Here is a 13,907-nt window from a genome sequence, read left to right as displayed (position 1 = left end):
TTTTTTGATTAGGGCTTTGGGAAGGTCAATCGAGAAGCTTAATATTAGCATGTTTTACTTTTTTTCCAAAACCATTTGGATATGTATGCGGGTTTATTATTCTATTGGAAAATGAAACTGTATCAACATTTCAAAAAGCCAAACAAAGCTGGATCAGGATTCCCAATCACAAATCAAAACCGTATTTTGAAGGATTAAGGCACATTAACAAGCGTCTGCACCCAGTTTTGTTGGCTGTATGTTACGTAACTGATTTTTCCTAGCAGTGAACGTACAGCCCTAAAAACTGAATGTCCGTAAAAGCTGGATCTCAGCCTGAAAAGTTCCTCATAGCTGGAATGTATGATTTTGGCCTGCTAAAATAGTTTAGCGGGCCAAAGAAATGCAGTCCAGCAGTGAAAGTGGACTGGGGGTATACATGGTGACAGGGGAAGTTAGGTACATATCCACAGTTTTAAGAGGTAAATGACTGTAACATGGAATCTGAAGTTGGACGTAAAATGCGTCTGTGTTTTAGCAACACCTGGATTGAAGATGACAGAATAAAGCAACAATACAGATGTTTCTTGTTGAAGTTACTGCTTCACTTTTATGGACAAATTATTCCCTCTGGGAGCCTGAGTACTGGCAGTAAAAAGCAATATCACTGGGTCAAGCTGTAATATTTAACTGCAGGTTTTCAGAACACTTGCCTTTTATTATGCATGTTTCACAAAGGCATAAAACATTTGAATTTAACAATCGGGACATAAAGGGGTTTTTAGATCCAAAACTGCTGCTTGAAGGTAGCGTGAGTGTGTACGGGGTAGCTTCAGTTACATGTGTCTGCCTACGAGCCCCACGGGATCAGCCAGAGGCGTACACATGGAGCTCACAAAACCTAATCTGTTAGTGCTGACTGGAGAGTACGGCTGAAAGCACCTCAGAGTGACTTCTGTGAGGGAGGAGGAGGAGCAGTGCTTACGGCTGTTATGGGCAGACTGGATGGCGGAATAAACTATTATTTATGTTTTATATATATATATATATATATATACATACCAGAAGTGAACAGACCTTTGCAAAAAAAAACTACTGAGTTTGAATGTGGTCGGACAGAGTGATGAAGAAGTAGCGGTCAATATAATAACAAGGTCAAAGTCAGGCTTACTCTGTGATGAGAGGGAGGAGGGAGGCTACAAGAGGGGCAAAATAAATGATGTGAAGAAACAGTTTGAGAAAGACTGAAAGGAAAGGCAAAGTGAAGGCGTTTAACTTAAGGTGAGCCACAAGATTGATCACGAGCAAATATTGAAAAACAAACAAAAAATTGTTCCCTTTTATTTCCCTTCATAATAATCCAAGATCCAAGTTATTTGTTAAAGTGAATATAATCTCCAAGATCGAATGCTTATTTTTATCTGACAGTGAATAGCCAAGGCTTTAAGTAATAAATGCTAATATTGTGACTGTATTTCTAAGTAAATTAATCCTCATATTTTCATGGAGTGCACAGCCTATCCATGAACAAGTGCAGCCTTTTGCACTGCAGACTGGAAAAAACAATCTGAGATGTGTAACTGCTTAAAACAACTTATGTCTTATATTTGATTTGTTACAACTTTAGAAATTACAAAAAAAACAAAAAAAAAAAAAAAAAACTTGTTTGTGTGTTCACGGAAAGACCACAATGCATCATTCTTGCAATTAACATTCACATAAACAATTGTTCGCACTGACCTCATATGACACACCGCTATCAGTGCCGGCATCCCATGGGATCAGGTCCTGGACCACCCTTTGGGCCCAACCACACTCTTTGGTACACAGGTCCTCAGCAGACAGTCCCACGTTCCAGTCTGGACTGGGTCCCATCATGGTTAGGAAAGACATAAGGTGGCGGCTTCGGTCCACGGAGAATTCGGCTGAGGGGGCAGCACGCCTGATTAAGAGAGTTAGCACTAAGTGAATCAGTGCAGTTTTTTAGATTTTAGAAAAAAAAAAAAAAAGAAGCAGCAGCTGTTAGCTGCATTCCAACAGAGAGCTGAAATAATTCCAAAGGCATTGGCATAACAAATGTGGCGTCCCTCATGCGTCCTGAGGCTATGCTGCACTGGACCAACTAATGAGAGACGGTTGCCCCAAACAACCCAAATGATGCACTTAGTTCAACCTAATGCATTTTGAAAGACCCACATTTCCTATGTTTGTCACAATAAAGATTCCCTGACAAAGACTGCTGGGGTTTTAGAGGTTCACAAACGCACAAATCAAGTAAACAGATAAGACGTACTCATATCCTAAATAATTTATACGTAAATCGTCTTTTTTTCGCATAAAGGATAAATGAAGAACGCAATTAAGGAAAATTCCAGCTTAAATAATAGCAATTTTTAGAAGCGCAACCTGACTCAAATGTAAAAAATGGTAAATGACCAAGAGAGGTACATGAGAGGACTAAATCAATTAAATTAGCTCAATGATTGTTGTTTTATGTTAACCTTATAGGTTGAATGCATTTTTGAAACACCAGTAACAGTTAAAGTTGAGATCATTACAGTAAATAAGAAACTAAACAATGCTCTCCTGAAATGTGCAACATTTCAAGACATCATATATTTAGATGCCATATTTTGCTCTCCCTGTACCAGACCACATGAACCCCATTTTGTTCTGTTCCAGCACAAGAGCAAAATGCACACACACACACACACACACACACACACACACACACACACACACACACACACATTTGACCATCTGTCTTGCTCAATGATTGACAGCTAAACTAATTACAAGACATTTCCCAGCCAATACAAGATTAATTAGAAATGGGAAGCTTCTTGTTGAAACATAGACAATTAAACAGTCACTCCTTGGCTTTCATCATGCCCATTTAAATCCACATGACCAGCTTAGTCCTGTCCTTGCATAGTCTGTTAATGATTGTCTTGGAGGATGTGAAATAGGCATTACCGCCTAGAAACACACTTCTTGATTCCACTCTGCTGGACACTGAAGCTTTATGTCAATCTTAAAGATAAATGATAGAAAAGTAGACAAAAACTGAACCCTGGAACAAACAAGTCCGCAACAAATAAGTGAGGTAATTAGACAAGAGAGCCCAAATTAAATGCTTCTCAATTTTAAGATGTAATAACTTCAAAAGCTTGCTTAGACTTTGGCGGAGATCGCTGATACAGAAATGAGAAACTGTGATATTCCTGTGTGAAAATGCACACAACTGTTGTGAGGATGTCAAAGCTATCTTTTCTGTTTATCATTAAGAAAGACTACATTAACTGCACAATGAAAGACTAATTCTGACGACAACATACAGTATCAGACAAGGTCACTAGTATTGAGAATTCTTTATTTTAAAAGTATTTTTTTTTAACCATGGATAAAGATCTGTCTTTTTTATGATAATTTCCAGCTACAGCACTTACTGGAAAACTTTTCATTTTTTATTTATTTATTTTTTTTTTTTATCAAAAAGTGGAGCAGTGTTTGATGTACCACTCTGCACAGATAGGATCCACTGCTATCAACACCAAAACGCTGAATGTTGCTCATTAAGGCTGCGCTCTGTTCTTCAAAGAAGATCTTTACTTCACATTGTTGACAGCTTACTTCCTCCTTTTTAGCGGCTAATCACATATAAATCAGGGAACACCAAAGCAGTCTTTGGGTTATTAGGATGATGCCTGACATAGCAGAGTGGGAGAGAACAGGGAGTCAGCATGAGTGTCGGGAAGGCGCTCAGGCTGTCAGGAAACTAGTTTAATCGTTAAAAACGTAGGAAGCCGTGGCGCACACAGAGGGTAGATAAATGAAGAAAGCTGCAGTGATGAAACTAAAGGAGGAAAATAATGTCATGATGAGAGAGAAGATATGGGGCAAAAATGAAAGTGGCTGTCAGAGGCAGTGCTTTCTCAAGATTGAGTTTATCACTCCACTTTGACAAATTTCTGATTTTCACAGAAACTGATAAAGAAAAGTAACAAACTGGCCAGAACATTTGTTGAATCAACTGTGTAGTTCCGCAACGGAGCCATTTCTGCACTGCATCTGCTACACAAGAATGTGCGCAGGTCACAGTGCTAAAAGCAATTTATTTAAAACTCAAATGGTTCGGACGTTGACTGATCTTATCGACTATTTGGTCAGGTATATAGCTGTCTGTTAAATTTCTGCAGCACTAAATAGACAAAATGTATTTCACACTTCTTTTCCTGAAAGGAGTCAAATTAAGAAATCCATGACAAAGTTCAGGACACGATTGAATTTTTCTGCTGTCAAGAAAAAAGGGGATGGATGGATGGATGGATGGATGGATGGATGGATGGATGGATGGATGGATGGATGGATGGATGACAGTTATATATTTTTGACAAAAATATTTTAGTAAATTATTAAGATTACCTGCTAAACATTAAAAGTTACGAGTTGTTTCGTTGTAACCTTTTCAATTAAAACGTGTTGCTAAGAAAGAATTAAATGTTGGAGTTTTTGTTAGTTGCTGGACAGATTCCCAGGCTATACAAATTTAACACTGTTTGGTTACATAATTTATTGCAATACATATTGTCATATTCACCAACATTATCACAAATCCCATGTTTTTAATATGCAGACCTAATAATAAGAAAAAAAATCATGCGTTTATATGTGCTACTTACACTATTACATGCATAAGTATGTCCCGTTTTAGAGATTTTAGACATGAATATGAAACACCGATTTTAAATGCAGGACAGACAAGATGGTAATGGAGTGCTTACGACTCAATTTTTTAACATGTTTTTCATTCAGGTGTCAATTTGACCCTTTCCTCAGACGTTTGTTGGGGAAAAGAATGTTCCATTTAATTACAGACACAAAATACTCACACCTTTCCTTGTGCCTAACTAACCTTGCTCACACTACAATCACTTCTGTATGCTGCATACGGTCCCTGTGGAAAGTTATTATTGAAAGCATATGGCCCATATCACATAGGTCACTTGTTAGCCCAGGTTTTTCTAATTAGGCTGTTTTCTTCACATTGGAGACTGATCTCGTGGCCCTGACAGAGCCCCCCCCCCTGCAGTTGAGGAAACAGCGCTGTGCTCGCATTCTCAAACTTCTCCCCACGAACTGAGTCAAAAAAGGTTTTTGTTTTTCTCATGAATAAAAAATTAAATGGCTCCTATGAACCTGGGAGAAAATTAACGTGCACCCTGAAAACCAGCGGAGCTGGCAGTTTCAAGGCTCTACTGAGTTTTTACTAATCAGCAAACTTTGGAGGCAACTTTGAAAACAACTGCAGTTTTAAAAAGTGGATGTTGTAGATATTTTGGATGGGGAAAAACAAGCATAAAGCCTCAATTTTACTTTTAAAAGTTAGCTTATTATACAGTTTTTCATAATAAGACCAATTCACTTAACAGCATCCTAACATATTCTATGGTTTACCATAGCTTCATTATAAATAACATACTTGATTTGACCTCAAATCAATTCAAGGTAATCACCTGAAAATACGTCAGATGTCAATATAAAATCTGCATATATATCTTGTTTTATCAAGTGGTTAGATATTTCCAATAAGAGATACTTTATAAATAATAAGCGATAATCTCTAATACTCACAATGAGAAAACAAATATTTCAAATTCAGACAAATATGTTCAGAAAATGCCTCACAAAAACATATCACAACTCAAAATGTGTAGGATTATCTTTTACAAATACAAAATAAATAAATAAAATCCTAATTCTGTAAGATCCTAGCCTAGCAATATTCTAGACAACATATCCACAATACTGCTGACAGGTAGAGAGAAAGAGGCTTGCAATTTTAATAAAACCTAAAAACAAACAAAAAAACAAACAAAAAAAAAACTGGTAATAGAGTGAAAAGCAATTTACTTCCAAGACCTAATTTTACTTACACATTAAGAGGCTGCCAGGCCGGCCACTGAGCCTTCATTTTGATGACTGTCAGGACTTCATCACCCTTTGACAAGAAAGAAATACAAGCTGGGTCAAAAACAAAGAAGTTATTGTTTGGACAAAAGTGACAGCGGAGGACTGATCAATCGATTTTTACACTTCATAAGCCGATGGTGAAGTAACAATAGAGAAGGAGCAGAAGAGCCGCCTTAGCCATTCAAATACTGACATGTTATTTAACAAACAAAACTGAACATTAACAGCCACCCGAGACCAGAAAATCATCATACAGCAGGAAAACGAAAAGTCACAGGCATCTGGTAGATGGTGGTAGATCCTGTTCAAACTGGAGTTACACCTTCCTTCAATCCAAAAAGTTCACTTAACCATTGTTAGGTAAGTGTGTGAACAGCTGAAAAATAAAGCTGTAAAATGTGGAGCATACGCCCTTTAATTGAATATAAACATAAACTAAGAGTTTTGTTTGTCGGTTTACAATGTTTCTATAAAGCCCCATCAGTCTCAGTCGTGATTTAGGTTTAACTAGATCAAAGTAGCAGGAGCAGAAAAAGTAAGAATTTTGAAAAACACCAATTTAATGAAGAAAACATTTTTTTATGCACAAAGGTATTACAACCAGATCAAGAAAATCCCCTAAAATGAAATGTGTTATTTTAATTCACTAGGCTGTACTCCTGTGGATTTCAACTAGAATAAAGTTTACAGGTTTGGGGGTTCCTTAAACCTATGAAGTATTTTCACTCAAGCTGGATATTTCATCATTAAAAAAAAAAAAAGAAACAGAGCAAAATTCTGATGTATACACCCATTAGAGAAAATAGATTAATGCATTAGGAAGTGACTAAAAGATAAAAAAGTTAAGCAAATGTGGGGAAAAAAAGCCATCACTGTTTTGTAGTAAGTATTAGCTGTAATGGCTGTAATTTTACACATTTACCACCATGATAAGAAAATATGCAGCAGATCATTAAGCTTGTACAAACGCTAAAACTCACAAATTGAAAAAGATAGCAATATCAGAACCATTATTTTCATCTGTCACTTTTCTTCTTGTCTTTTTCCAAATCTTCTGCACATTTTAATGTTTTATTTTTTGCTACAAATCTCAATGGAACAAGCCATTGTGGTGCTGGCTGCATATATTAATATTACTTCAGTCCTTTTAAAGTCTTCTAATACATTATGCTTAAAACTTGTCTACTAATCTTCTTTCAGGTATTTGTTCACTTAGTCACTCAGTGTTGAGTTTGACATATTTAACTGTCTAAAGTCCTACTTATTTTTTTGTATTCAGTGGACAGATTTGCTAAACTCTTTATTTAACAAAGTTACAGAGTTAGTTATATTTAATAGCTATACTAACCATAATATTGGCTTTTGAGTAATAATATAAATGTCACAACTCACTAATTATACTGTAGAAGTCAAAACATTTTCATCAGTTAAATGAATAAATTGTAAAGTGATTCATGGCTATTCTAACAATGAAAAGCAAAGGTTTTACCTTGTATACACAAATGCATTTAACTGCTTTTCAATTAGGAATCAGAAACAAATGAGGTGATAAAAAATAGCTTTCCGTTCTATTGTGTTGGTGCATCTTGTAAAGTGGAACCGATCAGTCATTTTCCATTTTGCCACTGCACTGATACAGCAGACACATCTGTCTATTCGGACAAACACTGCAGCTCAAATCATTATTTAAAATAGAATCCATCTCAATTTTGTACACAAAAAGGGTCAATCATCTCGATATTGAAAGCCATTTGTCTCCATCATAAAATGATTGGTTTAATTCACCTTCTGGTTTTACTATTGCTTTCTCATTTAGGACAGTTGTCTCCTGAACTGACTCCTTTTTGACAGGAAATACAAAATGTCTTCTATTGCAAATTAAACATCCAATCACATTTCTAAAAATCACATCACCATAAATCAAAAGCGACTTAGAATCTCTCACTGATGCATTTTTAGCATTTCCAGATAAGAATACAACCCATGAAATGCTTCACAGAACTTGTGATTTTATTCCAATTTTAAAATTTTGTCTGCATAGAAACAGACATGAAAAGCCTGTTTTTTTAGAATGTTTTAACACTTTTGGAAAATATACACACCCATCAGGGGCCGAACAATGAACCTTTACGTTTATGTACATGTGTTTAGTTTAAATTATGCATGATTTTGATGCTGACCTTTTTAAACAGGAACACCATGAGCTGGAAGTGAACCTATTGTCGGAGTCCCCTGAAGCCACAAGTCCAAATCTTTCCTGCTGGGGGAGAATTGACCTGTCGTACTCCCTCACACCGGGGATATCAGCCATGAAATTGGCTCACAGTGAGCTGAGGGTAAATTCTTTAAAGGTAATAGCCAAGTAGTGCATGGTTCTCCCTTTGGCACAGAAAACCTTAGCAACCCTCACATATTTTCTTTTTTCTGTCATTACCAGGACAACTGTGCATGGTGGTCATGCTTTAGTTCCATCGAGAGTCCCTCTGCATGGCCAATTCGCCCTGACACTCACCACTCATCTGGAGTTTTTAAACTGCTTGTGTCGTAGCTGTGAGGTTGCCTCAGATGCTGCCAAAACATCATGAGGATGAATAAGAGATCTGAGCTGCATTAGAGGCGCTAGAGTGGAATCTTTAGCTTTTCCAGACTGCAGTGTCAAGTTATTCCTATAAATGTTCGATCATACTAGAGATACGAGTTAGTCATAACAAAAGTAGAGTTTATTTTATTGATGGATTCTGCAATCTTGCAACTTGACCGTCTCTTACCCCGTGGCTGAGCTCTTGCAGATTTTTATAATTCTTAGTTTTATGAGAAAGTGAAGGAACCAGTTGGCAGTCAGGTAAATTTAGATTTTTTTTTTTAATTCAAAAAAATTGAAAGAGCAAATCTTACAAATAACTAAGCTTGATCCTTAAACCTCTTTCAATTTAAATATTATATTACAGGCTATGCATCTTCCCTCCACTAAGAATCAACTGACATAAAGAAAGTAATTGTAAGTGGAAGACTGTTGGAAAACTTTGAAGAGCTTATTTTATCAAGAAACACCATAAAAACATATTCTGACAGCAAAGGAAAACAGATTTATTTCTAGTAAAAGTTGTTGGCTTTATACTGCCAATTTGACTGCAAAGCATACTGGACAGACAGAAAGAAATCGTGTGGGAAACACATCATAATTTCAAACATTTGACAAACAAAAACAAATCTATCGTATCTCACAGATACGATAGATCAGCTACACAAAGAAGTTTTTGGTAGCTGAGTCATTTCCAGAATATAGAACTGCTTGAATCTATTAGTGAAGACACATCAAGCAGTGGAAATGGCATCATCTTGTAGGGAACAGATTCATATTGCATGAATAATTCCCATCTAGACTTGACAAGTGCAGTGAACCTTCATTTGTGATGCTTGATTTAGCATGTGTAATTCCCTGTTAGGCAAGAAACTACATTTAAACTGACATCACTGCAAAGAAGAAACTGTTAGGGGTAGAGTTGAAGTGTTGATATGGTTAATGTTGCCCTTTTGCACTGATAGGGTTTTAACATGTATAAGCCCCGGTTAATATGAATGGATTCACACCACAAAATTTAGGAGATGAGCTGCAACTTTTTTAATCACTGTGTCAACAATTTGTAATTCCCCTGCACACAAGCAACATGGATTTTAAAGGCACTTAAGATTTGGTAGCATCCCTTATGTTTAGTGGCAAGATGTGTGAAAATCCTCAAGATACATCAAACTTCCAAACTGATGAAATAAGAAAAAAAATCTTCCCTTTTATTTGAATACACTTACTTGGTAGAAAACTGGCACACACTCAAGCATATTTATGTTTGACAAAATCACAGGTTACACTATTATTGCCATGCTCTCATGATTTTTTACCCCCATTTCCCACACTTTGGTTGCAGAACATTTCAAAAAGTTTGAACTCACAGAGAGAAAGGGATTTTGGCCATTCCTCTTCGCAATCTCTCTGGATTATCCCGACTTATTGGTTCATTCATGCGCTTTCTCCTATTCAGCTCATGCCGCAAATTTTCTATAGGATTTAGGTTTGAGAGCTGACATAGCCATGATTTTATGTCTGGCGAAACAGATTTGGTCATGTTTTAAAAATGTATCCTTCTGGAAGGTCCAATGATGATCCAATTGACTGACAAGAGATCACCAGAGGTCTAATTCACATAATTTCTGACCCATACAAGTTCTGCAGCACCGAAAAACAGGAACAGAGCAACACCAACCCATACTCAACAGGAGGCATTTGATTCTTTTCTACATATTCAGCTGTTTTGCATCAAGACCAACTGCATTGTTTCTTGCTGAAAAGCACAAACTTAGTCTTATCTGAGCAAACCACAGAGTTCCTGTTGAAGCAGTAGAACTTGGAAAACTGCACGTTAAAACTTGTGACAATAGGACAGGAGTGTTTTCTTTTTTTTTTTTTTTTTTTTTTTTTTTACTAGCTGGGCCCCCAAGTAACTGGTTTGAATGTACATGGTGCCTATATTAGTTGCTAGAAAAATTTGGTGTCCCAAGGATGACACTGGGGGTGGAATAAAATATCTTTCCACTGTATTCCAATATGCTTTTTCAACATACAACTGCATTATTGTAATTTTTCTAACATAATTGGCCCCCTGACCTCTGTGCTTTGTTGAGATCTGAGGAAAGTCCAATAATTTGATTGGTATCTTGCCTACAGCAGTGCTTTCACATGTATGGAATAATACAAAAGAACAAAACAGCTGAGATGTCATTCAGATGACTTCTTACCGACTCAGAGAGGATTTCTCATTTTTTTCACAGAGCACTTTCTGGGTGGAAGATATCTGAAAAATGGTACTACGTTTTCCAAAGCCTAGCAGTAAAAGAAAATTGCAGCCGATCTGTCACAACCATTCTAATGTGAAAACACCACCAAGCCCTCGAGCTGCTACCCCGACCAGCAGCCTTCACTTTGGAAAACAAAAAAGGCCACACACAATATTTATGCTCACTACTATTAAACTGTTAAACATCAAATAGCCATTAGTGTAAGAAATTATTCCAACGTTATTGGGATTTTATTACTTATTTGCTTTTCATTGTGTCATTATGTTTGTATAACAACAACAGATTTAAGGCAACCAATTTGCAAATTGTCAAGCAACATAATGTTTGTCTTCCTGTGTATTGTATTTGGGGATGGCGCGTGCATCTATTTAATTTTTTTAATTAATTAATAATTTTTCCTCTGTCTATATTCGAGTCTCTTCTTTTTAGAGCTGAATTTTAATTCATTAATTTTCTTAGAATCTTGCTTCAGAAAAGAGATGAAGCAGCAAGCTTCTCAATGCATATAAAACCATATTAGCATCTTTCATGTCAGTGAAGCCCGACTGTCACTGAAGCAGAAGTAGGGAGGGAATCTCTGTGGAAATTGCTCATATTATTCACCCAGTCTCTGTGAAAAAATTATACTAATGGCCATTCCCAGTTCCTGGTGGCAGAGCTGAAATGAAGAAGGTGAAAAAAACCATGAAACAGTAGCAGCAAGAACTCCTCACACACACTTGGGATGTTAAATAAAATCACCCACTTGTGGAATTTGTTTAAATATGACAAAATAAAAAGATACAATTAAATTGATAATAACATTAAGCCAGTGTTTCATGACCAGATATTGTGGATTACTGTCACCTTTGTTTGTTACAAATACAAAGTGGATAATTTTATTTAAAAAAAAAACGTTATCAGCAACCACAGCTATAAACTAAATAGCCACTTCATTAGATGTGCCTTTCTGTTAGCCGGTTGGATGGACTTTTGCTTTTAGATCTGCCCAGAAATTTTTGCAGCACAGATTCACCATGTCGCAAAGAACATAAGGTAGCCGTTGTTGTGGCAGTTGTTGTTTTTATTGCCGAGTGCCTTTACGCGGACATGCCGGTTAAACTGTAAATAACGTTAAAAAAAAAAGACAAACAAAAGGTCAATACTTAATATTGCGATATTCAAAAGGACACAAACTTAAACATAGCTTTACAGCATTAATATATAACTCACCATGTTGGGCAACACTCATGAACATTGGTAAGATGTGAATTTATGGCAGGATAAGCTTGTCCGTGGTTGCTAGGCAGCCTAAGTACACTACTGGTCCGCCGTTCGTTTTCTTCTTCTACACATTAATCCACGTACCAATACAAAGCAACTATAGAGCCCCCTAGTGGAACGAGAGGAGTGAATCCAACATGCCAGGATTTCAGAAAAAGCCTAATGAGATATTAGTCACATTTAAGCAAATGTATAGATATTTTATAACTGAAATTAGAAAAGCCCCAAAAGACAGTGATCAAGTAAACACAACAGCAGGTTATGATGATGGAGAACTTGAGGCAGACAGGGACAGTAGAAAACTGCAGGGACAGATTAAAGATGTCTAAAAAAAACAACTGGTCAGCACATGAGCTCAGAGTCCTTCCCAACACTTTGTCAGGTCCTGAGGTTTTGTTGGGGTTAACCCTAGTCAGAGAAGACGTCGCCTGGTTGAGCTGAAGTGTAGGGACTGATACTGCTCCTGTAAGCTGGAACAAACTTCCAGAAAACGGCAAAGCTGCTGAAAAACTGACTTCATTTAAATCAAGGCTAAAAATAAATTTCTTTAGGGTTGTTTTTGGTTGGAAGGATTAATTCTAGTCTGGTCTGAAACTTTTCAGTATTTCTCTTTACTACAGCATAATGTTTGTTGGTTGTTTATTGTGCTATGTTTTCATTATGCAAAACACTTTGAATTGCCTTGTTGCTGAAATGTATATAGATAAACTTGAATTGATTTATGACTGAGGGGTTGTGCCAAGAAAATATCCCCCATGACATTATACCACCAGGAGCAATCTAAAGCATTGATACAAGCCAAGATGGATCGATAATGTCTGTTTTTTGTGCCAAAGTCTGACTGTCGTGGTTGAAATTGAGACTCACATAACCAGGCGATATTTCTTCAGTCTTCAGTTTCCAATTTTGGTAACCTATCTGGTTGGTTCGACATAATGAATCCTTTTTATAATCCAGGTATTCCATATAACTGTGGTATAATGAGTAGTTTTCTTTTTAGGTATTGTTACCTTTCAGTGTTCTCAAACCTGTCTTCACCCCAAACATCAGCAAGTCATTTTTGTCTGTAAACTGACACTCACTGTGTATTTTCTATTTTTTTTTAACCGTTCTTCTGCAAGTACTACAAAGTCTACATGCCTAAATGCTTTGGGCTGCTGCCATGTGATTGGGTGAGTCGCTATCTGAGTTAATAAACAATGGAACAAGTGTGCCAAATGGAGAAGCTGGTTAGCGTAAGGTGGGCAGCGAATGAATTTTTAACATGTCATTTTATAATAAAAAGTAGTCAAACGAATCCCTGCAGCACAATCAGAAGCAATTATGCGAGTTGTTTCTGCCTGCGAGCCAAAGCCCCATTCAGTTTGAGAAAGCTTTTTCCTAGGTTGAGATAGTAGCTTCTCTGATGTTGTAATCAATGTTCTGCTAAAGAATCTCTGATCTGTCTGTCCTTGCAAACATTTCACACTATTAATAGACATAGAAAATTGCTTCAAAATTCCAACTGGATGCAAGCTGGCTGTTATCAGCATGTGCTGTGAAAGGCTTACACAGCCTTCAGGTGTTAATTAAATCTCCACTGACATTCCCATAGCCTGCTCGGCAGAACGGGCTGCAGTTCAGATATTCTGTAGATGAAGCCCCTTCAGTCAGACCAATTTCATGCAAAAATAGAAAGGAGAACATCCAATGGGCAGGGGGGACAGCATGGTGACAAGAGATCTGTCCATGCTAAAGGTAGATGAAGCACTGAATGCTTCTCTAGAGAGCCGTGAACTGATTTGCTAACCATGTTCGTCCTCGGTGGCACACTCTTAGCCCCGCAGCGAAGTCTGGATGTT

General features: G+C 37.0%; 1 protein-coding gene across 1 annotated transcript in view; it reads right to left on the bottom strand.

Annotated features, from left to right (window-relative positions):
- Positions 1 to 13,907, bottom strand: part of spon1a (spondin 1a) — a 60,423-nt gene that overhangs the window by 10,815 nt on the left and 35,701 nt on the right. Inside the window, exons 7-8 of the mRNA XM_015037147.1 lie at positions 5,916 to 5,980; positions 1,720 to 1,921 (exon numbers count right to left, since the gene is read on the bottom strand). Of these exons, the coding sequence (XP_014892633.1) occupies positions 1,720 to 1,921; positions 5,916 to 5,980 (267 nt within the window). The remainder of the gene's footprint in view (positions 1 to 1,719; positions 1,922 to 5,915; positions 5,981 to 13,907) is intronic.

This window comes from Poecilia latipinna, unplaced genomic scaffold, assembly GCF_001443285.1.
Source record: "Poecilia latipinna isolate Pla-1442-1.1 unplaced genomic scaffold, P_latipinna-1.0 Scaffold396, whole genome shotgun sequence".
Classification (NCBI taxonomy): Eukaryota; Metazoa; Chordata; class Actinopteri; order Cyprinodontiformes; family Poeciliidae; genus Poecilia; species Poecilia latipinna.
This window is presented reverse-complemented; position numbering and strand designations above follow the sequence as displayed.